The sequence below is a fragment of the Cuculus canorus genome, chromosome 2, assembly GCF_017976375.1.
Source record: "Cuculus canorus isolate bCucCan1 chromosome 2, bCucCan1.pri, whole genome shotgun sequence".
Classification (NCBI taxonomy): Eukaryota; Metazoa; Chordata; class Aves; order Cuculiformes; family Cuculidae; genus Cuculus; species Cuculus canorus.
The window spans coordinates 99,857,290-99,884,971 of NC_071402.1; the positions used below are offsets into that span (position 1 = coordinate 99,857,290).

The 27,682-nt window shown below is 39.3% G+C and overlaps 1 protein-coding gene across 1 annotated transcript in view; it reads right to left on the reverse strand.

The window, feature by feature from the left end:
* The window catches only part of SLC66A2 (solute carrier family 66 member 2), a 58,035-nt gene that overhangs the window by 23,128 nt on the left and 7,225 nt on the right, over positions 1 to 27,682 (reverse strand). The window contains 2 exon segments of the mRNA XM_054060822.1: positions 21,091 to 21,144; positions 25,277 to 25,410. Coding sequence (XP_053916797.1) covers positions 21,091 to 21,144; positions 25,277 to 25,410 — 188 coding nt within the window.

The following is a 27,682-nucleotide window of genomic DNA, read 5'->3' on the forward strand; positions in this document are numbered from 1 at the left end:
TATGGAGATTCATACAAAGATGAATGAATGTTTGTTTATAAAAGCTCACTGGAGGTTTTGGTACTTTGTGGAGGACTGTTGAACACCTGAAATTAGAAGCTCAAGTTTAATAAAACCTCTTCTACATCAGCATTATCCCTGTATCCCTCAGACACATCTTCTAGTTTGAAGGCAAATACTTGCCTTTGTTTTCTTTGCCAGGTTTTGTGGTGTCACCAGCTTCTAAACTCTCCTATGCTAGGTTTTGTCACATCAAGTTCATGTTTCTTCCCCACCATCAAGGTCAGTACCTGTTCTTCTTCCTCTTTCTTAAAAAAAATATACATAACTGGGCTGAATTTTTGCAAGCATGGTTACCCCTCACTCATCTTCCATACTGTCCCTCAGCATAACATACCTCCAAGCATCAGCAACTGCTCTGCCCTTCTCCTTCAGGTCCTTGGAGGTCCACTCTACCTCCTCACCAAAGGGAATTAGTAATTGCAAGGTTATTATTTATTGCAAGGTTATAAGACATGTTATTTACAAGTACTTAAAAAAAAAATATTAAAAAAAAATCACACCCAAATGCACTGGTATATATAAAAAAGTCAAACAATTCACACTAGTTCTATAACACCCTGCCTTTCTCATTTATTTGCTATTAGGTTGATGCAAAAAAAAAATTGCTGGTTTTAACTATGAACTTTCAAAGCAGTATATCTCACCTTAGAATAAAATTTATTAAATCAAAATAAGAACCATTAGAATCCATGCATTTTTGCCAATAAGAAACAAGTCTGTCTATGCCAGTGGCATAGAATTCTGGAGTCCTGGAACTGATGAATACTTCAAAGGTATTTTGAGCTGCTGCTTGGTTGTGGTAAACCTTCTCTTGCAGGAAGTTGTTGAGATGCTTGAAAATGTGGTAATGCGTGGGAGAGAGGTCTGGCGAGTAAGCTGGGCAAGGTAAAGTGTTGTAGCACAGTTCATGCAGCTTCCACAGAGGCAACTGGGGGACATGTGGTCAGGTGCTGTCCTGGAGAAGAACTGGTGCTTTTCAATTGACGAACATTGGAGTTCTTGGTGTGTTTTGGTGTTTTCTTGGCAATACGTCTCTGCTGTGGTAGTTTTGCCAGGACTGAAGAAGTTGTAGTGGATGATTCCACTTGCCAACTAGTGCCCATAACCTTCTTCTGATGCAGCTTTGGTTTGGGGAAGCGTTTGGGTGTTTCACCTCAGTCCAGCCACTGTACAGAATGCCATCGGTTGTTTACTAGAATCCACTTTTTGTCATGTCACAATGCGATAAGCAATCAAGAAATTAATCTTTTTTGTTGCACAGAAGAAGTGCAGACCAGACTTCATAACAGTGATTTTTTTTTATTTTCTTTCAGCTCACGTGGCACCCATTTGATAAGCTTTTCCAATTTTCCAGTTTGGTGCAAATGTCACACAACTGTTGAATGGTCAATGTTTAGTTTTTCTGCAACTCCCCAAGTTGTTTTGCATAGATCTCCTTCAACTCAACTGGTTATTGTCTATTGCAGAAGGACATCTATAACTCTCCTTATCTTCAAGGCTCTCATTTCCATTAAGAAATGTTTTGAACCAATGTCAAGCTGTACATTTGTTGACAGTCCCCTGCCGAAATGCTCGGTTGATATAGGTAGCAATTTCTGCTCCTTTATGTCCCCTTTTGAATGCATACAACAAAATCACTAGAGTTTGCTTTTTTTCAATCTTTAATTTGACAGCATAATGTAAAAAGGAATATACAGTGAAAATAAAACTGTCAGCATAAATAAGTAGAGCGAACTTCATGCTTTAAAATTTATACTGCATGAACACAGTTAAATTAAAAGTATAATCCCAAATAAGCATCACAGTTTACAATGACAAAAACAGCAACTATTTTTTACACCAACCTAATACTTTCCTGACTTTAAAGGTCTTTAGTTTAAGGGAAACTTTTAAATACCACATGGCACAGTGGTCTTCACCAGAGATAATTAGCAGTAATGTCTATACTGACCACTTTATGAATCTTAAAGTACAACAATTAAAAAGTTGCACTTCTTAAAAAAAGTTTTAAAAGTTACTACACATGGTACAAGTAAGAATGAAAACCTAAAACAAGATATTCATACCCTGTGCACCTTCTGTGCAGGTGACAGCCTCTGCTGTGTTATCTAGCATAATTTGCTTTGTGCACACCTTCCATTTACAGGAGACTCACAGCAAAGAGAAAAAATATTTTAGAGAAAAAACATTTTAGAGAAAAATGCAGTTATATAAATCCACAAAATTAGGTTGACCTTTAACTCGTCTTTGACACTTTTCGTTGTCTTACAAAACGATGCAGAATTGTTTACCAGACACCATTATCAGTCCCTATCAAAACTTTAATTTGTGTGTGCGTTTATATAAACACCTAAGCACGCTTGCATACAGGTACATATCTCTTCCTCATAGTACAACTGCTAATATTATAAGTATTAAAAAGAAAGCAAAATTATAAAAGCAAGCACAGAACAACAAAGTTTTCTTTACAGATGAAGCTTTATGGTATCTGCAAACAAGGCTCCAACTGTCAGGCTCAGAGACTGCGTGGCAAATGCCAACTAAGCTGGGAAATCCACATGGAGCAGCACAGCTCAGCACAGCCATCTCTGCACATCACTGCAGAACAAGTGCAACCAATTTTAGGTGAGCCAGAAGCAAACTCTTTTCCTGCCCCTCTCCCCAAAAAGCCTTCAGAAGTGTTCTCTGGACTACTCTCTTCCAAAGCAAGGATGTGTCTTGGAGCTCTCCATACTGCAGATGCTTTCAAGGCAATCTTGCATGGGGTATACTTGCAACCCCCTACCAATTTACTATATGCCATCCAAACTCTCATTCTTCACAAGTCCAGCTGAGAGAAAATACCAGGTCTGTACTTCTAGAGCAGGCCAGAAAGATCAGGAGAAGAAAAAAGACAGACCACCACTACCAGATACATACCAATACTGCTAGTAGGGCAAGGCACTTAACTTTAAGCCTTGACATCTAAATCAATGTTATTATAGGACTGCATTTCCTTAGTGATGATTGGCCTCCTCAGTAACATCACTACCGAAATTATCTATTGCATTACTGCTACTTTTACCTGTTCAGTGCAGAAGTCTCTCCTCTTTCCCTTCCAATGTATTGCCTGTTCTTCTTAGTCACTCTCTCCATGAGATTGTCTCAACAGCTGGCAAAGGCAGCTGTGAGTTGACTTACAAGATGACCAACAAAGGAGAACAGCTTAATAACTAGGCAGATCTTAGGGCTAGGAAAGCCACTTGAATGAGGCAGCGCTACAGAAAACAAGCTATATATTTGAAAGGCAGAGCAAAAGCAGCATAAACAGCTTTAGAAACCACGTGAGAGACAGAGCATGAACTTCAGGAGAAAGTCCTCCTCTCAAGGCACAGCATGGGAGTGAAATGGGAAGCCCAGGGAGTGCCACAGTGGAGTTTCGATGACTCTGGCCAGCCAATACTTTCACTACAAATACTCCTGATTCTGCTCATCTTCTATACCAAGAATATCAAAAAACCCAAAGCAAGTCAAACTAAAGAAATAAATCCCCCAACCCTTCACCTACAAGCATGGCTCTGAAGTAAGGCCTTTGCTCCCAACTGTTCTAACAAGGGAGACAGCAGATTAGAGACAAGCTCACTCTTCTTTTGTCTAGATACGCCTTCCTATCCTAACTATAGAAAGAGACTTCTTTTTCTGACAGCAGGCTAAGCATGGATGATGAGAATGTCACAGCAAGAACGTGTAGTACCAAGTTACTATTTTTACAATGGTTTTAACAATATTTTACACTATCCTCAGCACAGTTTATCTAAGCTATCACCCACAGCCCTACCAGGCAGCACACAAAGGCCTCCAGACAAAAAAACTCAAATGGAGTTCAGCACTGCAGAGCAGGCAACCTTGGCCTCAAATTCCTGCAGTGGGAGTTATAAACTCTCTATTAAAACAGTTTAGTTTATTTTTAATAGTACTGAAACATTCTTTGAAGTTTAAGTCTCAAAAGATATTAGGACTACTATAATATTAGAAACAATATGCACTTATACTCATTTGAAGACTGCAGTGAGAGAGATCAATAAAAGATGTTCTAAATATTATACAAAACCAAGTTGTACATTAGCCCAGATCCAGGCTGCCTCAAATACCACCATGTCAGGGACTACAATGCCAGGCTGCATGTATAACACAGCAAGTTACTCACAGAGTTTCTGTCCAGTAATATGTTGCCCTCCCTTTCGAACTACTGATCTGTGGGGAAATTGCTGAATAGCCAGTAAATTACCCAAGAAAAATGATCTCTTTTTCAGCCTTCTCTGAGCTTGACCTACCTGAGACCCTATCTCCTCTGTTGTGAAGACACTTTTTTTTCCCAGATACTTGTCAGGCACACGTACGTGCGTGTGTAATTGTGCACATAACAAAAAGCTAAACACTCCTACTATAAATATAAACTACTCTCCTCATTTAGGATTTTTGGGTGGCAAGTTTAATCCTTGTTTCTTAAGTAACCCACTACCAGCCAAATTCTTGCCCCCAAACTGGCCCTACTAATTTAGCATTAAAACAGAATAATGCCTTGTGCAGCTGCCTTCTTTACTAAAATAATGTCATGTGGCCTGCTAAACATTTCTTGGTAACTGCCTCCATTAACTTCAGAATGACCCATTTTAGTATCAATAGTTTAACTCCTTGAACTCATCACAACCATGTAAGAAATTGTAAGACAACTTCTGCTCTTTTTTTTCATTTGCCTCTCTCCTCTGCCTAGTCCCTGCAATGCACATGAAAACGTCAGACATGCTTTCTTTAATTATCTGAATGGCATTACAAAGATGCTAATACCTCAAACTGACTGCACAACATACTCCATTTCACTGGGCTTCCTTTCAAATATCTATTACAGTTAAGAATAATAGAGTAGGCTGGTGAACAAAAATCCTGTTTTGAAAGAAAGAAATTAGTATTTTGGATTTTCATTCTATGCTGGAACAAAAGCAAGAATTTGGGGTGGATGAAGAGAGCGGTAAACATACCTATGAGAATTGTGAAATAAGTTCACATCTTTAACATCATTGATTTAAATGAAGGACCTTCTGCCTTGGTTTATCAATGTCTTGAGGGAACACACAGTCATTAGGCCATCATGTCACAACACATCTCCTCTTAGCATAAACTCTGCCCATACAAGATGAACTATTTTGACCAAATAAATTCATTGTGATTATTTATGTGTTTGAAGAGATGTGACCATTCACCAGTGACAACCCTTATCCCCAACAATCAATTCACAACTTCCTGGCCAGCAGTAGCAGAAAAATCTCAACTTGTAATTTCTCATTTGCTACCACTAACATCATTTAAGCATACTGACATTTGCAAAGTTGACTATGGAAATTCACCCACTTTTTAAAGAATAAAAAAGTAGATGAAGCTGGGAATAATTTCAGTCTCCATATGACTTTCTACAGAGAGGGGAAAAAAAGGACTTCTGGAAGCAGGAGGTTTCCTGAACCTACATGCCTGCAGTTTTCTCTCACAGCCTTTAAACCAATACTCACTCTATTTACATCAAGTCTGAACAGATCTAAAATACTGTATACAATGACCAAACAGGAGGTATTTCCACACAGATTACTTCATTGCATTAGCAGAAGAATTTATAGGGTGGGAGACCAGCACATAATTTCATTTAATTACTTGCAGAGTGCCTTACTGATTACAACACTTGTAACTGGAAGAGTCGAGCAAGACAGAGCTACCCTGAAATAGAATTTCCCCTTCAACTTCCCAGCTGTTTAGTTTGACCACAGATAAATCCTTGCTTTGACATAAGCAGTGGTTATTGTGCAAGATGCACAATATATACCAACTTTCTGAACACTTGTGTCTGCAGTTTCATGCTCCATAGTCAATGTATCTTCAAGATCTGGAAAGAAAGGTAATAGTGGTAGATTTGGGTCAGTTGCTCCATCATGAAGAGTTTGGTGGTGACACAGGTGCACATTCATAAACTGTTCACATTTACCAGCAGAAGTTTAAGCTCCTCTCACCCCCTCAAGCTACAGCAGAACAACTGTTTAGCTTCCTAAAGCATTTCTCTTTGAAGCAACAAAATGTGGCATTTTCTGAAATAAATGCTCCTGATTTTTATATGCCAAGGAGTGCAAATACAAGAAAGGGCAATCATATAAAAACTTAGCATAAACAAGGAGTCTGTCCAAGTTTATGGTGTTTTGTATAAATGAACAAAAACATGGGGGTGGAAGGAAGCAGAGAATTTCAAGACCAGCAACCATTTCTTTCCAAAGGCTATACAAACTGGAAATAAGGAGAAAAAAAAAAAATCTACCTAGCAGCAACTGCACAGTATCTGACACTTACAAAGCAACCTCCTAAAAAGTTACTTATGTAAGGAAGGGATAGGAAAATTTTTATTATTATTATCACCAATATAAAGATAGACTTCAAATTTTAAAGATTAACTAGATTAACTATGCAGGCACACACACACAAAAAATACAGGAAACTTGCAAACACTAATGAAGTATGAAAACCAAAGTAGTCTACGCATTTCAGAAACAGCAGGTTTGGTTTGGATTCTGATGGGAAAAAAATCCTGAAACTCACATACCTTAAGCAAAGAAAGAGCAATGCTCTGAATATTTAAAATGTTGCATCTCCCAAGCTCTCATTAGGGTTTTGAATTGCAATGAGTAACAGTATAAAAGACACCTTTTATGCAGCTATCAAAAAAATAAAAATGTTTCCCTGAAATACTGAGGATCTGTCTTCCTTTCACTGGTTTCCAAATCTCCATGGAATCATCCAGGATGAACAAGACCCATTTTTTTCAAATGTACAATACAAGTAAAAATAAATCTGCCAGAACTGAATTCTGGGGGTTGGATTTTTTTCCTTACCCATGGGAGGGAACATAAGATCCCAATGTGGTAGATGTAATGCATACTGATCACAGACCAGAGCAAAGAGAAAGTAGGCCACAAAATAAATCCATATGAAAGGAGACATTCATAATCTCAGAAATAGTGATGGTATCGTTCCCTTCACAAGGAGGGAAACTTGCTGATTGCTAGCAATCTGAGCATCTAGAGGGAGAGTGCATACACCCTGACCCTCACCATAAATTCGTGATTCATCAAAAAAATTACATATTTTTTTGCTGTTGATTTAAGAGGATACAGGGAACACCTTTGCAAGAACAGCTGTTATACCCTTTCTTCTCCAACCTCACTTAGTATTATGTCATCTCTCCATGGAGGCAAAGACTGCATGTGATTCTTTCAGTAACAATATAAAATTTTGACATTAAAAAACATTTACTCTGAAAAATAAAACAAATGAAAATTTTAAACTGTTATTATGCATACTTCTAATGAGGCCTGTGTTTGATGATCATTTAAATCACTGAGCACCTACTGCATAGCTTTATAAGTCAAGTATTAAAGCTAAAGGCTATAGTGGAACCAGAGCTCAGAAAGTTTTGTCTGCTTCTGCATGAAAAATTTTTTACTTTTTCAATTTAGCTTAATAAAAATATCTCATTTATTCAAACAGTAAGAAACTGGGAGCTGAGTAACACCTACTAACAATGCATCTTTGAATAGTGACAGAGTATAGAAGGATGAGATGCCTGCCCCCAAATACAAGTAAATTAATTTTATGAAGAATGTATCTAAAAATAATATCTGCTTTATTTGGTTTTGTTTAAAAGCATGTTTCCACAAAACAGACCTTCAGTACAAACGCAGCAGTTTATTTACAATTTTCAAATTTAAATAAGTTATTCCACATTTGTGTTTGAAATCAATTTTTAACTAAAATGGCTTGATATAAGTTACAAGCAAAAGTAATCTAATACATGACTATATAACATATTTTTAGATGATAAAAATGTAATTTGAATGGATTACATATTATGCTGTATCATTACTAAAGTGTATAGGTATTACACTTCCTTCATCAGCAAGAAAACCTACTTCAGCGTTATGATTATATAGCTAAACACATAATCACATGAACCAAGCTTTCTTTTTTGAAGTAAATGAAAGATATAAAATAATTTACTTTGTTCCCATATTGATAATTTAAATAATGAAGCAAAGGCAGCTCCAAACCCAACCACCCTCACAAAGAAAAAGGAAAAAATCCTTCACGATATAAGACTTCCTCATTACAGCTTCAATGAACTAGAGTCTTTGAAGTCATAGAATCACAAGGTTGGAAAAGACCTCTTGGATCATCCAGTCCAACCACTCCTATCAATCACCAAATCATGTCCCTGAGCACCTCATTTACCTGCTTTTTAAATATCTCCAGGGATGGGGACGCAACCACCTCCCTTGTCAGCCTGTTCCAGTGTCCAGTGACGCTTTCTGTGAAAAATTTTTTCTGATGTCAGCCTGAACCTCCCCTGGTGCAGCTTGAGGCCATTCCCTCTTGTCCTGTCCTCTGTCACATGGGAGAAGAGACCAGGATTCAAGGTGTGAATGTCATATGAATACGACATACGGAAATAGCTTGGACCTTAAAGCATAACAACCGTTTGTGGGACAACACTCCAAAGTAAATTCAAGAACTGATAAGGCTTACAAAAAAATCCTTCCACCTTAATCCTGTCTCTCCCTTGACACAATGTGCTGTACAGCCCTCCAGCAGTTCAGGCTGTTATCTGGAATGCAGCAGTAAGCCAGTGCTGCTGCACATCCTTTTCTGTCACACCACTAAGCGTCTAAATAATTTGTCCTGACAGGTAACATAATCAACTCCTCTGAAATAATCCATTTAGGGTGCATGCAATAGCAAAAATTAACAAGCTGCAGGTGGAAGGCAAGATGATATATTTCCTGTGGTTGAAAGCTGAATAACATGTCTCAGCAAAGATGGGATAGAGAGTATGGGCACAGGAAAAAGACACTTAAAACACAAGGTTCAGAATAAACAGATTTCTTATATTGTCAAAAGTACAACAGAGCAGGACTGCTTAGCTGTTAACTTCTACACATACATCAAGTCTGTGCTACTGGAACACCCACATCCAACAGCCTCCACACTAACTGCCAAGGTCTATGCCATTTTCCATAACAATGTCCATCTCCACAGTACACAGGAACAGAACTAACAATAATTCATAAACAAACTTCTCTTCAGCATTTGTAAGCCGTTCTTTGGGCACTTGTTAACTGGCAGACATCAGAGGCGACAATTGTGCATTCACACCAGAGGGTTGTTTGCTTTGGCTTTTGTCCTTCAGTATACCTTGGGCCTGAAGGATCATAAAAAATTACTCAAAAAAATAAACACAAATAAAGGCAACTGTGAACTTAGTGTCGCAAAAGAACATCAGCAAAGCTTAGTAAAGGAGAGGGAAGTTTTCCATGGTGCAGTGCTGATCTCAAGGCACAGAGGGCAGCATTCATATCACCGGGATTGAGAGATCTGGAGTCTAACGCACTCATGTAAGCGAGGGATTCAGACTCTTCACAATCAATCAAGAAAGACTGGCCTGTCTTCAACTCCCATGGACAACTTGGGGACTCAAGTGTAGAACCAGAGAGACAGCCTTTTTCTTTTACAGGAAACAGTGAGATTTCAGATGTGTCTCCATTCCAAGTCGGGAGGAAATCCCAGTCTTTCATATATGCATGCTCAAAAACAGGGAACTGGAGCCTAAGAGCTAGCATGCTTGCTTCAGGCTCCCACTAGGGCCTCTCTCTGCTGCCTGCAGCCTGACAACCCGGGGGGGCCATCAGAGTCACTTTGCAAGCAGGACCTCAGTCTCTTACATCCCATGTGAGTGCCATGATACTAGCTTATAGCCTAACTGGAAAGGTTTCAGCTCCAGTTTTAGAAGGCTAAAATCATTCAGGGGCAGAGGCAGACAAACTAAACAGGGGAGAGAGCGTAAAACCGAGCTGACCGCATACAACCTTTTTGTGACAGCAAGAGGAGATTCAGGAACTTAGAGAAAAGCAGGAGGACCTAAGCCCCCTGCTCTGATTCATCCTTGCTTCACATTCCCATGGAATACAGATATGGAGCACTGCTTCATTTTCCTGTTTCAGAGCTGGGACATAAAATGCAATTTCCTGTGTCATCTGCCAAAAGCAAACAGCCCAGGGAGATTGGGTATCTGCGGTGTAGCAAAGCTGTTTCTTTCTCACCAAAACATCCATCTAGGGCTTGAAAACTATTTTCCAATAAATGTATCTTTGGTGCATCACTGCTTGCAAGGTGGAAGAGTGGACTGGGGGAAGATGTGAACCTTTCAGTAAAATAAAGCTATCTTTAATTGTTTCAGTCAAGGATGGTCACTGTAGTGCATCACAGGTTAAAAGCATGGCATTTGAGTCTCAATAAAAAAGGTTCTATTTTGTTTTCTGTTGATACAGCAATGAAAATGGCAAAGTGGTAAGTGCCTTTCAATATCCAGCATAAGAAATTAAATTGTTAACATGTTGTTATTTATAAATAAGAGCTTCAGAAATGTAGACATATTTATTCCCTATTTCTAGCTTAGTAGAAACTAGTAACTTCATATTAAATATTATCATATTTCTTCAAATAAATGAAGGCTAATAAAACATATAAGGCATAAAATTTAGTAAAAAAATAAATCGGACAGAGCACAAGCATCAGTGGATGTCAAGGGTGCAGGGTGATGTCTCTGCAAGGCAAAAGACATCATCTCTGAAAGGTCATGGTGACTGGGAGAGGTGGTCTACGACTGGGAGCAAAGGAAGAAAAAAAAAAAAAAATATCACACCATTCAAGGCAGAGGATCCAGGGAACTACAGGCAGGTCAGTCTAATCCTGGGATAGTTATGGAAGAAGTCCTTGGGGAAATAATTTCAGAGCACACTAAGGACAAGAAGGTGACTAGGAACAGCCAGTATGGATTTACCAAGGGCAAACTGCACCCAACCATTCTAATTGCCATCTATTAAGAGATGACTGGCTTTAAGGACAAAAGGAGACCAGTGTTTATAGTGTCTTCAGCAAGACTGTTGACAGCCTCCTACAGTATCTTTATTAGCAAAATATCAACTGGTAAGCAGATAATAAAAAGGGTAGAAAATTGGCTTGGATCATGGGAAACACAGGAAATTCCAATTAGAATTGGAAGAAAAACTTCTTTACCCTGAGGCTGGTTAGATGCTGGCACAGGTGCCAGAGAGTTTGTGGAAACTGTTTGGAGATACTGACAGCTCACCTGGACATGGGCGTGAGCAACCTCATCTAATTGGCCCAGCTTCAGGCAGGGAAATGGACCAAACAATCTCAGTGGTCCCTTCTAAGCCAAATCACTTTGTGACCTTGTTTAAAGAACAGATCTCATAATTTGGATTTAGATGTGACTGAGCATACAATGTCACATGGCATGCTCAAGAAGTAGGAAACTGCAAAAGCTCCTCACACCTACCGAACGAAAGCAGCAGCTTTACTCCATCTGTTCCTTGATGTGCAGGATGGGCAGACAGCATCTGAAGACTCAGATTTAATTGCCGATGTTACTGAAGTAATTACTCTGGCTCCCATCATGAAGGAAAACATTTTTTTAAAACTAGACAGACTGGGTGGAGAGGAACCTCAGGAAGTTCAACAAAGACAAGTATAAAGTCCTGCATCTCAGGAGGAACAACCCCACACCCCAATACAGGCTAGGGGTTGACCAGTTGGAAAGCAGCTTTGCAAAGAAGGGCCTAGGAGTCCTGACAGACAAGTTGACATGAGTCAGCACTGTGCCCTTGTAACCAAGAAGGCCAACGGCATCCGGCAGTGCATTAAGAACAGTGTGCCTAGCAGGTCAAAGGAGGTTTATCCTCCTCCTCTACTCTGCCCTAGTGAGGCCATATCTGGAGAACTGTGTCCAGTTTTGGGCTTCCCAGTTCAAGAAAGACAAGGAACTACTGGAGAGAGTCCAGCAGAGGGCCACAAAGATGATCAGGAGAACAGAGCATCTCTTGGATGACGAAAGGCCGAGACCTGAGTCTGTTTAGGCTGGAAGAGAGAAGACAGAAAGGGGACCTTATCAATGCTTATGAATATCTAAGGGGCAGGTGTCAAGAGGACTGCACAAGACTCTTCAGTTGTGCCCAGTGACCGGAAAAGGACCTGGGCAACAACTGGAACACAAGAAGTTCCACCTGAACAGGAGGAAAAACTTCCTTACTGTGAGGGTGATGGAGCACTGGAATAGCCTGCCCGGGAAGGTTGTGGAGTCTCCCTCTCTGGAGATATTCAAAACCTGCCTCAGTGTGATCTTGTGCAACCTGCTGTAGGTGAATCTGCTTTAGAAGGCGGAGTGGATTAGATGGTCTATAGAGGTCCCTTCCAACCCCCACCGTTCCGTGATTTTGCGATTCACTGTTTCTATAGTCACCACCGCAGTCCTAAAAGCAAGATTAGAATCCTCTCCTAGGTTCCAGCTGAGTGGTCCAGCCGGCAAGATTTGGAAACCCAAGAGCACCCTCATGCGGCGAGATATTGCTATGAGCTCTCCCTCCTCGTGCAGCACAAGCAAAATTTACATTTCATTCACAGGATTATTTCCTCCATATCACCGACGAGAAGTGGTGCTTGTGCCACAAGTAATATTTCTGTAGCTGCATAGTTCTTCCCAGAGAACCTGCTTAATTCATCTTCTTCCCACAAGACTACAGCGGGGTGACAGGGACTGCCAAAGGGCTGGGTAGGTATGCCAGGAGCCAGAGCAACACTCCAGAAACACAGCTCTGAGCCCCGTCTCCTGTGATACCTCTTGGAATTACCACTCACACAAAACCTCAGAGCCAACCTGAATACCTCTCCTCCCAGTGTTAAAGGACAGTTTTCCCTCAATTTAAGATAAAAACTAGAATCTCCTGGTAGCAGATAGGATTTTTTTTCTTTCCTCTGCTCACCTTTATTTTTTTTTTTTTTAATTAGAGAGGCTAAAAGAACAACAGCTGTACTCCTCCTTCCCAGTTCACCCAGCCACTGCAGTGCGCACTTCATGCTGCACAGCAAAGGCCTCCTCACTGACTTTACCTAACCTGCATCCATGCCCTGCCCATCCAGCCACCTTTCCCCCCAGCTTTCTCCTTGTAGTGGCTTTCAGGAGAGGCACTAAGCACATAAGCCCTGTGAATTGCATTAGAACTAAATAAAAAGAATGGCCTGCTTCCATTTTCTTGTTGAAGCCATTCCAAAGCCGCAAGGCTGGTGCAAAAGGAAGGGTTAGAAGGTCAGGTCTGACCATACTTTTCTACCATCAAATAAGGTCTTACTGGAGCCATTCTGACTCAGTAGACATTTTACAAGTCTCTGGCTGGCCATTTTCCCTACCAGCTGTAAGCTGAAAACTTAAAGGAGGCTAAATAATAATTTTAAAATGTTGTGGTCCCCAAAACATAACACCATCCTGCAAGTACCCTGTCCTGATCACTAGTAAACACATGTAACACCTTCTCAACTTTTTAGGGATACAGACAATGTCTATTGCTTGATTACCACCAATCTGAGATGAATTAATCTGTGATGCAAAACATTACAAAGCTGATACAGCTGACAAAATTAAGAACACAGTGTTTTGGGTTACTGCACGAGTATTCTTCTCTAGCTAATAAAATTATATCACACTGTCAAATCGAGAATCACAGAATCACAGGGTTGGAAAGGACCCATTGGATCATTGAGTCCAACCATTTCTAACACTCCCCTAAACCATGTCCCTCAGCACTTCATCCACCCGTTCCTTAAACACCTCCAGGGAAGGCGACTCGACCACCTCCCTGGGCAGCCTGTTCCAGTACCCAATGACTCTTACTGTAAGAATTTTTTTTCTGATATCCAACCTGAACCTCCCTGACGGAGCTTCAGGCCATCCCTCTTGTCCTGTCCCCTGTCACTTGGGAGAAGAGGCCAGCTCCCTCCTCTCCACAACCTCCCTTTCAGGTAGTTGTAGAGAGTAATAAGGTCCTCCCCTCAGCCTCCTCTTCTCCAGGCTAAACAACCCCAGCTCTCTCAGACGCTCCTCGTAAGACTTGTTCTCCAGCCCCCTCACCAGCTTTTGTTGCTCTTCTCTGGACATGCTCCAGAGCCTCAACATCCTTCTTGTGGTGAGGGGTCCAGAACTGAAACACAGTATTCGAGGTGCGGTCTCACCAGTGCTGAAGTGAGTAAAAGGAACAAAAGGACTGTATTTCAAATTGTATGTAGTAGTCTCACGGTAAACTATTGACAGAACATTTTATTTAGATCTCACAGTAGCTTAGATTGGAAGAGTCCTCTGCAGGACATTCTACTCCAGTCTCCTCGTTCACAGCCTAACCTGTTTAACATTTAAAAACTGAGGATATTTCACCTTTACCAATTGGTACTTCGGACTTTCAGATCAACAAAGGGTAGATTTTTAAACTATGATGATGAACCAGTTTGAGTACAAGTTACTGTGCACTGCAATTGCACAGTAGAAGCAAAATGTTATTGCCCACATTATGCATAAGAATAACGCTTTGAGCCCTTAAACTGAAACCCTCCAAAGCAATTAAACTACAAGAAGTTGTGGGTGACAGATCCAGTTTCCTGAGCCTTCTGGAAAAAAAAAAAAAAAAGAATCAAAACAAAACCAAAGCTTTTTACAATGACCCTTCCAATACAGCTCTCAAAGTTCAGGGATGCTACTTACACGTATTACTGAATGTAAAATATTCACTCAGTGTATCATATTGCCTGGTGGAATAAGCATGGCTGAATATGAAACAACCACTATACATCAACCCCCTACACAAACTCAAAGGAGAAAAACGTTACTGGCCAGATAAGGTCTTCATTGTCAAGGTGCCATCTTGGAGTGGAAGCCTGAAGGAAGAATCCTTCTTCTGTCACGTTGCCAAATGACAAGCCTGGACACTAAATTCACCAACGGTTATAAAAATTTTTGGACACTCTAGAACTAACTTTGTTGCATGCTAAAAAACATTTCCTGAAATGCAATTCGCCCATCCACATCTCATGGTGGGCGTTTATCCCATTCTCTGTCCCACAAGGGGACAATGACCTGACAGGTGGCAAACTGTTTCCTCTCAGTTAACTGGTCTAAACTGATATACAAGTTAAACTTGGAGAAAAGTAGCTTCCAAACTGAATAGAGCTTTGAAGTTCACTGCTTCTGTTTAGACCTGCGTAAGAGCTTGCAGAGCTGAAAGATTTTTCTTTCCCCCAGTAGTCCATCACAGGACATTACCACTCCACCTACCAACCTTAGTCTCATCCTAAGTCAATATAAAATATGTACATTCCAATCTAAAGCCTGAATTCAGCAGGAATCTGTTCAATATCATTGTGCTAACCAAAATTCCAGGAAGTGAGTTTAGTGCAACCACCCAAACAAAGATCCCTCTCCTCCCTAAATACCTATACCTACACAAAAAGAAACAGCAGGTCAGCAGTTAAGAGTTGTTTACCTGGCAGATACATGTCATTTCCACTTTCACATGGCAGTCAGACCCACTAAGAAGTCAATACTGTGCTGACTAGCAATTATTAAGATTGGCAACTTGAAAAGAAAGTTCCATGTGATAGCATACAAGTAGTAGACTCTCACAGAACAGACATACTAAAAGAGAAAGCTGGATAAGACGCGAGTCCTTGGTATTCCTTCATGTCTGGAAAGAACCAGTCTTTTTTGAATGTGAACCACATTCCCTCACCTTACCTTCTTCAAGAGGAAGCTCAAGACAAACCATGGGGAAAGAATTTCTAGGTGTCTGAAAACTGACTGTTCAGTGTAATAATGGTATTTAATCAATCTAGACAGCTTCTGTTTTACCTATTAAACGCTTTTATCTCAACCCACAAATTTTCTCACTTTGATTTCCCCCCCTCTCCCCCTGCGGAGAATAGCCGTGTGGAGCTTAGCTGCCTACCGGGGTAAGCCTACAACACAGGGGACAGGTGTATTATGCCCTGTGGCTTTACTATAACTACTGATGTATCTGTAGCTCACGACTGAACAATAAATCTGAAATCAGCTTAAGAAGTTTGAAGCACGTTGAAGCATATTTTATGGATCATCAATGCATAAAATTAATTTTTCTCCCCTCTCCTACTGCAGTCTTCATCACGTCTCCCATGAAAACAAACAACTGGGTCAATCACCAGGCCTCAACAATCAAACTATTTATCTGGCTTCCTCCCCTTCCCAGCTGTCTTTTCTAAATGAAAATGTCACTCCAGACTATAAGTAGACTAAACTTATTCTTTCCCTTTTTTAACTTCTCGAATAATACTAGGTATGCCTGCAAAAAGGTAATGCTCCTCCTACTGAATAACGTCCAACACTTTTCAACCAGGACAGGTACAAACTTTTCATTTGAGGCCCTTTAGCCTGAGGGGGTTGAAGAAAGATTTACACTAAATGGTACTTTGAAGCCCTGAAAAGAGAGTATCTGCCAAAGAAACATAACATTGGCACTAGAAAACACACTGACTCAAATCTATTCTTCTCAAGTTTTCCTAAAGAAAAAGTAATTTAGTATGGTTTGCAATGGTTTCAGGAAATGTAATTCCCATGAAAATAAAAGAACAACTTTTTTGTTGAAACTATTCCCTCCCTCTGTTCGCGATGGCGTAGTTAAAAAAAAAAAGTTACTCATTCAGTATGCAAAGATTCGTAAATTCCTTTTAAAAAATAAATTAATAGTGTTTTATTTGGACTGAAACTATTCTGAAATACCTGAATAGGAACTTAGACCTCCAGCACAGGTCTGTACCTGGATAGACAAATTATTTCCAAATTTCTGTTTGTTTCATCTGCAAGATCAACTAAGAAGAAACCAAAATTATGTACTTTAAAAAACCCTGCGGGTTCTAGTTTCAAATTAAATTTTACTTAGATAAACAAATTGAAAATTGCCATCTCTTCCTTAGAATCTCCATTTCTTATTTTCTTTTGTCTTCTGAAAAGTCTATATGTTAACGCAGAAAAAGACAAGAGAAAATAATTGTTCTCACCATACAGAGAGCTATATAAACTAAGGTGCCAATGCACTTTTGGGTACCATTTCCTCAGGCAAAACAAATTCTTTGGAAACCTAATTTTACACAGAGACACCATTATAAACACCTCTCCTGAATACTCTCCCCAAGAGATCAACAAAAGCACTCTGAAATTAGTCTAACAGAGATACATATAACACTAAGGAGAAACGATCTAAACCTGTGCATGTCCATGTGCAGCTATGCACAGAGGGGGTGGCAGTTGGATCCCAGCTCTCCTTATGTATTTAACTGCATAGCAGCTGTACAGGGAATTCAGCTACTAGAGAGCATGGTAAAGTCACATGCTTTCAATGAAACCGAAGTGCTGCCCATAACCGGCCAAGGGAAACAGTCCCTGCTCTGCACAGGATGTTGACGCCCGGACAGAGAAGTGCACTGTCTACATTATTTACAAAGAACCTGTGGAAAAATCACAGCACATGTCTGCATGTTTGCAAGCCAGAACACCCCTGGCTGAATGCAAACAGACCAACACAATGAACAGAGGGAACCAGAGAGCTGATTTAAATAATATTTTTAACATCCTTCACAGCACATGTAAGGTATTAGTGCTGTTCTAGAGTATGCCAACACCTAATTTATCAGAAGCCAACTCCTGCTTGAGTGCAGACAAAAAAGAGATGAAAGTGCAGTTATTTAACTAAGCTGTCACACTGCCAGTGGAAACCAGGTAGCAGATGACTGCACCTGCTTAATTCACATCACTATTTTCTCTCATTATTCTTCAAATACTAACTCTGTGAAATTAGCTACACAGACACTTTACATTGTTCCCCTAACTAAAAAAATGCAGTTTTAAAATATTTCTTGCAACGGGTATTGGTGAATCTAAGTTTTTGTCATTTTAAATTACTACTGTTTTAAAACTTAATGTTACTTGGATAACTTTTTGTTCAGGCTAAAAAGCAAAGTCAGCATTCAGTAATACAGCACATTTTAAAACCAGCTTCAGAGAAGGAAGAACAAACCCTTGTGATCTACCAGAAGTGTCCTTCAAGAGGTTCAGACATCTACTTGGAAAAAAATGAAGTCACATTCACTTTGAGACTTACCTGCCACACCAATGAGACCAATTTAAAAAGCTTCAAAAGATATAGCCTCTTTGGAGCAATGCCGCCTTTAATGTTTTTGCCTACTTCTGGCCTAACAATCTCCAACGCGTCACAGGACTCAAAAATACATACATAGGAAACTTGTATTTAGTGTAACAGACTAAGACATTATTTTATCCACATTTGTTCTAAAAACCCTCATCAAGAAAAAAAAAACTCAAAACAATAAACATCACTCAGCCTTGCTCAGCCTCAGCAGTAGCCATCAAATGCTAGCAGGTAGCAGGTAGAACTAGACATTTGCATTAGAAAACATAGGGAATAAAGTATTACTCCTTCAGAACTGGAGCTACTTGATCCTTTTTAATCCTTCCTTTGCCTGTAAAAAGAGGGGAATGACTATTTCTGTATGAAACCAGAAACCCTACACTCTGGGGCCCACCATACTGTAAATTATGTTTTATCTTACTTAGGTCAGTGAAACTGCAGCAACTCTCCCCGACACCCTCAACTCCACTCAGCAGTGACTACTAGAAAAGTCAGTTTTCAGAGTCATGTGCCAGATAAAGGCTTATTCCAAATCACATGTGGAAACAAGTGGCATTAAGTGGTTTGTTGGATTACAGACAATAAAACAAATCTAAAAGCAATCTCTGTGAGCACAGCAGGAGCTCAATTCCTATTCAAAGAGGCATCAAACAAACGCCTCAATACTATTTCTAAAAAGTTCACTTGATATTTATTGGTAGACCGTACATTTTCAGATAACAATTCAACAGCTGTACAACAACAGTGTTCATAGATAGTCAATCTACTACAATGCAATATACAGAGCATTTCTATGTAACTGAAAAAATAAAGTAATACAATGGTTTTCTGAATCCTAAAAGCATTCTGAAGAACATTTTTTACAGCGCAGCTGAATAAACAGGGAAATGAAAAAGCCTTTTTCTTCTTGAATAAAGGCTTAATCAAACTCCTTAAAATTGGAGAATATACTGCCATATCTAAGTGACAAATACTTCCCCCCTACCTAACCTCTTAGCTAGATTCCCCAGAGCTGCAATAAAACAGCAGAAACTGACAGACATAGCTCAGTTAAGCCCTCTGTAGATTGAAGTATGACATGCTTTGATACAAAGCACCCATGCATCCCACTCTTTAAACCAAACAGGACATAGTTCTGCATGTCATTATACATAAACACTCAAACACATTTCTGACTTTTGTTTACACTAGGAAGAATTATCAAGTTTCAACAGACTTGCCCACCCTCTCAGTAGTAATGCAAGACTGTCTTGTTCCTTAATCATTAATTCAATCCATCCTATTTGCTAAGCAATTCCAAAATGGAACTTCAAGGAATATTTATTAACCAAATGTTTCAGACTTAAACCAGTTGGATGAGTTTGCTTTTCTTCCACAAACCTCAACCTTTTTAACCTATCAAAACTACCAAGTAAACGACTTTTTAACTAAAAGAAGATAAGAAAAAAAAACTGAAATGAGTAAAAAGGTCACCATTAAGTCACTTATTTCTGTTTCACTTTAACCACTTGAAGTGTTTTTAAATAATCCGCTCAGTCATAACTAGGAGCACAGTTTCTAGCTTTGACACTGCACATAAAGCATTGCTGAATACTAGTAAAGGACAACAGGAATTATAGGCACAAGGCAGACAGGACTGCTTGAAGTTTACATTCCATTGGTTAGTGTTGCAAAGTCAGTGAGAATGACTACCAACCAGAATTAAAGACAAACAGAAACCAAAATTGTTTGATACCACACCCCAGAAAAAAAAAATAACAAAAGGAAAAGGTGCTTTGCAAAATACTGGTATCAGAGCAAATAAAGGCAAATTTCCCAGAGTGTTGCATTTTTGGCCTCTAAATCTGAAGAGAAGATCCAGAAGATGAATCATTAAAAAAGAGTCTGGTTATCCTTAGCAGGAATGGTCTTACAGCTTCAAGGAAGCATTTGGGTAATATCACTCTTTGGCAGTGTTTCTCCAGAGCTAACTCCAGTTTATTAACTGTGTGGTGTTGACAAAACACAGAAGAAGCAACTCTTTTGCACCAGTAATATTCCTCTTCACCCTGTATTTTTTCAGTTGCTCCCTTACTAACTCGAGAAACCGAGCACAGCTAGCATCTTGGGGAACTGCTCTGTCTCTAGTCGCAGGTTATAACCTCCTCAATGTGATACACTCCTACAAATTTTAAACAAAATTAGCATGACTTAATTAACACTGCCTTTCCAAATCACTAAGAACTGAAAAACACTTGCAAAGCTGGTTTGCACCTAATATCTCCCCTTCCTTAGGCAAATTAAAGAACAGAAATTCCAAATCTGAAATGGAATATTGGAGACTCTCACCTTAAGTGTTACTAATTCTCAAGGAACTATTTTGAGGCTGTTCTAATGAAAGAGCCTAACAAGCCAGAAAATTCTGCAAGGATGCAGGTATTTTGCCTGAACATCAAGTGTTGGGGAAAATTTCTTATCTAGCATTCTGAACAATGCTGAAAGATTCTCTGTATTTTCTTACTTTCCCCCAAAGCCAGAGCTAGAAAAGGAGGAAATATGAATCGCAAGACATGGATCCCCAAATCATGTAATATTTTGCTTGTCTGGCTTGGGAAGGAAAAGGAAGATATCACAATGCAGTAATTTAAAACTGTCTTAAAAAAAAATGGTTTCTGAAATACAGCTGAAAGCATCTTTTCCTCAATGGAAGTTAAAAGTGGGTAGGGGTAAATTAAAAAATAATATGCACCAGCTTAGTATGTCAAGAAAAAGGTAATGGAAACATTCTCCTGTAGAAGTGATCATGCACTCATTTCTAAAAATGGTTACAAAATATAGCAAAGCATGAAATATGTAGTTGAGAGAACATAACTTATGCAGAATGGGTTTGTACAGTACGTACCCAGATAGGATCTCTTGGGAGGTGCTTTGATTTCTTCATCCTTACTATCTGCAGCTACACCAAAATATGTTGGGGGGGGGGTGAAAGGAAGGAAAAGAACAAAATACTTGTATGATTAAATGCAACAGTGGGTCTTCTAGTTACAATTTAGTTCAGTTAGTACACTCCTTGCCTATTAAAAAAAATAGCCAAAACAAAACATGCCAGAAATTTTAGTCGCCATGCTTTCCACAAGGAGCCCCCATGATGTTAAGATAGAGTCGAGCACTAGGAAGTCCCAAAACAGTCTCAATGCACAACCCAACAGCAATGTACCTAAGGGGAGAAAATGAAGGCTTAAAAACAGGGAAACAGCTTAACTCTTGCTTTATATACCTTCTGTGAACAGCAAAAAACAAGTCATTACCTCAGTGACACAGAGTGTAGATATGCACATATAATCAGCTAGGACAATCCAGCTGCCTTGCTTCCTTTGGAAAATGCTGTTCTATAACAGCTTCAAAAAGCCTGAGCTTAAGCCAATCATACCAAGACAGGCAGAGTAGACTCCATCTGCAACCATTCTGCATGCTAATTTTTTTTCACTCTAGCCTTGCTCTGCCATCTGAAAATCATGTATTACACAAGAGGGCTTTCCAGTGCCAAAAACAGAGCTCTTCAAGGTATCAGAGTGCTATAATAAGATGTAATTTATAAAGCAGCTTAAAACAACCAGCAGTTGGAAGGAAGACAAAACTGGATGAATGACCAGAGGGAAATAGTTCATGTAAAAATACAAGAGGCAATGTTCTACTTAGGGAGTCTGGGCTGTAGCATAGTAAGAGAAGACATCCAAGCTCCCATTTTTAACAAATGCTGTCCACTGCTTTTCAGTATCGTTCATACATTCAGGGTGCTCAAAATCTCTCACGGTCTTGGGTATAACTGAAATCTTTGTCTCTCTAAGAGCATGAAGAGACTGTTCTGGTCTGCCAGCATTTTAGAGAGTGACTAGATGTTTTTAACTGTCTGTATCGGTGAGCATCTTGACTCAAGAATCAAGAGGAGGCTGAAAGCAGGACAAGGCACGTGCATCTTTTGCTTTTCAATATTTAGCTTTCTAGCACGGTATCATCATCACACCCCAGAAATATTGCAGCACTTTGAACAAAAAACAACTATGACAAAAGAAACTACCACTGAACCTTGAGCCTTTCTGTACTGAGCTAACAACACACAGCATACCCACCATTCCATAAGGAGAGCTATTCTTACCACAACAATTGTACCAGAAGATGTCCATTAAAGCATCCAAGATGCAATTAAAATGGTGTTAAATGAAGGATAAAAGATGAGGAGGCACTGTTCATGCCTGCTGGTTCGATCTAAAGACACCTTCACACAGCTTTCAAAGTATTCATATGCAGAAGAGAGAACTGTCCTATCACTGGAGGTTTTAAAATAAAGTTACAAGTTTTTTGGTTTCTTCTTGTTTTTCTTGTTTTGAGGTTCCCCCCCCCCAATTCAGAATAGTTAATAACAGGCTAAATAGTCAAAGTTTTAAAAATAATAAAACAATTGTATATATAAAGAGGATTTACTCTGTCTTCAATCAATACACATAATTGAAAGATAAACTTTATGTACACAGAACAAGTCAGAAAAGGCAGGAGCAGTACAAGATGGGCTCCAGCACTTTCAACTTACTTTCACTTAAAAGACTCCCATAATTGAGAAGTAACTGAGAGGAAAAAATAAAAGATGTTGCAAGTTTTCCTAATAAATTCTGTATATAGGCCCTACAAGAAATAATCAAACATTATTGGAAAGAGACCAAGGAGATAGTATTTTTCATGATATGTTAGTTACCTTATAAATGGAAGTACAAGCATTTCAACTGAATGGCTTTATGTCTATGTTCTGAATTGCTACTGACATGTACTTTAACCCAGTAGCACCACAAAACAGGCTACAGAATACAGAACAAGCTTCTCAAGACTAGGAGAGACTGCACCTTAATACTTCAAGAAATTTTAAGTAGATTCCTTCTGAACAAGTTATTACTAAAGGGACCTTAACTGTAAGAATAATAAAATCAAAAGATATAAAAGACAATTCCAACGTAACTCAAAACAGTGGTGAACTAGTGTGACTGGGGGGCAAACACAACATTTAATAGTAATACAATGAAACAGCAAACTCCCTTCCACTGAAATATTCTAAATTATTTTCGATTTGCATTTCCTAACTATTTTGGATTATGTTGCAGAAACACTGAAAGGGAATATAGAAATTAAAAAAGAAAAAAATGTTTAAACTGAAGATCAGCCATGTGAAAAATAATTATATAATCATATAGAAATTGCACAACTTCCCTCAGGATTCTGAAAGGTTAATCAAAAACACTGACTTCAAACCTAGCTTCTTACTGTCCCAGTAAGCTATGAGGAAAGAAAGTAAGTACACAGATTTATCAGCTTGGCTATATCACCATAAAACTTAAGAGATAAGATTAGGAGTAGAATTAGAAACATGGAAACTCCTACTCATATTGTGCTTGAAATACAAACCTATGTTTCTCCCTCACCTGAAAGAAGCTTTGTATGCATTTATATGTTTATTCCAAGCCATCACATTATAGTTGCTCTTACTGAAAATCAATCACAGGTTAAAAAAGATTTTTGCTGTTCTCAAAGTTTGTGGGAAGATGCAAGCCTTCTGATGAAAGCAAAGCAATAAAGGTCCACAATCAGGTAAAATCAGTCCGTGTAGCTAATTAAACACATGACAAGCTGAGTTTCAGGACAAAGGATCAAATGACACAATGCAACCTTGAGGAGTTGCCAGTCACCTGGTAAGGGATTATTCTTTAGGAGACTGTATGTCTTTCAGGGAGAGTTGTTTAAAGAGAGCAATACACTAAACTGAAAAGCTTCCCTTCTGGTCCAAAGGCTACCAAAGGAGCCTGCCAGAATGTGTGTGTAAACATGCACAGGGACAATTTTCCCTCAGACAGGGCAAACAGAGAAACATTTCTGCCACTTCACAAAATGCTAGCACAGAGATCAAAGAAGGGCAAAAGCATATGTGCCCCCCTCAAATGCTTCTGAGATTTTAACTGCTGCTAAATCCGACTGGAAGTAGTTTTGAAGTCATCCATCCTGCCAGACTAACAAACCTAGTGAACAGCAGCTTGTGTTTGGGAGCTGGAGCGCATCTCCTCCTCCACATGAATTCACTTACCTGAGTAGTTCCACACTCCACTCCACAATGAGCAGGAATGGAAGTTGCTTCCTGAGCTATTAAGATAAAATACCCTACTACACAGCCAGTAGCTGCTGCCTTCTAATGATGGCTATGAAGATCCGGAACCGGATCAGATCCTCAATTTTCAGGGAGTGAGGGAAGAGAACAGATGGAGAGAATAAATTATACATCCATATTGGCAAAACAAATGATAAAAAGCTGACAGCATTAATTCTGTTCTTGTTGTTAATAAGCAGTAACATAAAATGTTGTATGTCAAAGTCAGAGAAACACAAAAACTACCACTCTCACATTTCTTAAGTGGAAAAAAAAGCAGGGACTTTTCACAAGGTTTGACTATTTCAATAAATAAAGAATATTGTGGCCTCCACTGAAAATATCAAAGCCTAAAAACTAACAAATAATCAAAATAAAAAATGTGAAAATTCCCATAAATCCCAACTAATCCCACACTATAGCTCAAGAAAGTGGTATACAAAAAGACAGTTTCACAGCTATGGTATGACAGCACCTCCAATAAACAGAAAATAAATTATGTACAAAAGCAAGTGTTTGCAATTGCAAAATAAAGTTTCAGATAACAATGTATGATCATACCTAAGAACTTAGTAGAAAGTACAGCAGAAGGAAACTTCCTATGCTGGCCAAGATCTTAAAAAAAATCTAGGCTAGCACAATGGCTTAACAGTCATTTCTGTATTCAGTGGACAGTGTGAAACGTTAAGGAGAATGATTTCTAGACTGAATCAAGACCTGTCTGAAATAAAACTACAGCTTTACACATTTATCTGGAAAAGCAGTTTCAAAAAAGCAGCTCAGGAGCTGCTACCTTGAATTATCAAGCAAGTAGATAGGATTGCAGACAGAACTCCTGTCCAAAATACAATGGACCATCCTTTCAAAAAGATTCTCCTTGGAAAAGTCAGTTCCTGTCACTAACCTGCAAAAGAGCGGCGTTTTATGTTGAGCTCGTTGGACACACGTACTTCAGTGCACAGTTTCAGCATCAGTAACATTGTAAAGATCATGATAATGCTTTGCCACAAAAGAGGGGATTCAAAACGTCTTCCAAACCTAAAAAAAAAAGGAAAACAAAATGTAAAAAACATCTCAAAGATGACAAGTGATGTACTCACTTATTTTCATTTTTTGATCCTATCTAAGCAGCTGAAAGAAAATCCTAATAGCAGCAGGCTGAGGAAGAGAAAGTCATCAGCCAAATCTAAATGCGCATGCAGTAGCTCAGTCACAAATCACTTGCAAGAGCATCTGAGAACTATGTTACAACATTCCTGTAGACTGATCCTAGAAATTCTGAAACCAGAAGCTTAAGTGTTTGTTTCCAAAGCCAGCAGCAAATTTATTATTCTCAAAGGAAAAGCAGATTCATGGAGCAGTCAAGGCAGTAGAGATCAGAGTGTTATGCCACATTAATACCAGTTACGTGTCCTTTCCACATACACCTTCTGTAAATTTCACAAGAAATTCTGTTCAAAACTTACCTCTCCCCATTTTTTTTAATTTTACTATGAAGTTATAAAAATAATAGCACCTGTCCTATGAGGAAATATACACACACAGGTATAAGCTTGCTAGATCTAATATAACATTGCCCTTCAGGGGGGGAAAAAAGGTATTATGTTTTGTCTACCTCTAGACCTCTGAGTGGAAAGACAAGGTCTGCAGAACACAACAATGAATTCATGAATTTGTGTCCAATTTGGACCAACAGTGGGGGAAGTAAGGAATGCCAAAAGATGTGAGAACTGAACACATGATTCGTCTTCCCCTGCCTTCCACCTTGCCTCAAATTTAACTTGTGCTTGTTCACAGATGATGCTTGGTGGGGATTACTGAGCCCTTGCTACACATAACGCAGAGGTGAACTTGGATTGTGACCAATCCTGACAGAAGAGTTTACTCATATGTAATTGCACAAGGTTCTGTCACAGGAAAATTAAACCCTTTGAGACTGGTGATGCTCCAAGTTTCTCTTCCTGCATTACTTGATGAAAGTTCATCAATCCTCACCAGAAACGCTAAATAAGTGCACTAGAGCTAAAGGGTGGAAGCTTTTCATATACAGCCCTCCAACTATATAAAATTAAAAAAAAAAAAAATTTAAATAGGAAGGTTGCACACAGTGCAGTGAGCTGCTTCTCTGTGCTCACTTCAGCCAGGTTTTATGCCTTGAACATTGAGATGCTGAGGAAGGTGAAAGCACATTGCTGTGCTCCCTGACTCTTTCAGCCTCCAGTCCATGGCACACAGGCTTTCTAAATTTCCTTATAGCACAGTTACTAAGGCCATTTTCTAAGCACACTGTGCTGCTGGAGACCTCAGCCTCATAGGCATGGCAATCTTTGCCTTCTTGACAGTTCATGTTCTATTGAACCCTGGCAAAACATTATTCCTTACGCTTGGGCTACTTTCACGGCAGAGCTCTGTGTTACTAAAAAACAAGGTTCACCATCACACTCTCTCACTGTATTTCCACTATAGCTATTTCACTAGAGAGAGATTTTTTTGTTACGAGTCAACTAGTAAGGCACAAGAAAGAGACTAGAAAGCCCTTGACTAGCTTCCTTGGGAATCCTCCTGTGCAGAACAGCAAAGCAGCCCACACCAATGAAAATGTCCAACTATTTCCTGCCTAACTGCGTACAGCTAAGGAAAAGTACACCACCTTCAGCCTCCACACCATGGCCAGAGACTCCACTGGTAGCTACTGGAAGAATAGCATTTGTGTATACCCTGGTCCTCTACTTCTTCCTACCATCAACGGATTCGATTGGTGAGCCACACGAGAGCCATTACCCTAACAAATTTGGAGGACATTACAAGGAAGGAAATAAAGAACACAATTAGTGCACGTAATCACAAGCAGAATGTGCTCTGGATAAAGCCTTCACTGCACTACACAAAAACTGTAGGGCAAAACAACAGAAGTTTGGCCTTGCCTATGGCCCATGTCCATGATCCTAAAGCTCATTTCAGCCCATGTTGCTGGCTGTGGCCAAGTTCCCCTGAATAACCAAATTCACTACTGTTATATTTGTCTCTTATTGAGGGAATGAGGAAAAGAACACGGGAAAGACTTCCTTAGAATTACAGAACAGTTAAAATTGTTTACATCAGACTGAGAAAAAAAATCTCCAATTACAAATGCATTTGCATGTAAAAATACAGTAATGCATTTAAAAGGAGCTGAGCTAGCAGCACAATAAACTAAAAGCTATTATTATGACTGTAAATCCAGTGCAGTTCAACAAAAGGTCACTTTTTCCCTGCTGATGAGATTATTGGCCATTCAGTAATGGGTGCCTCACAAAAGTATTGCTTGCAG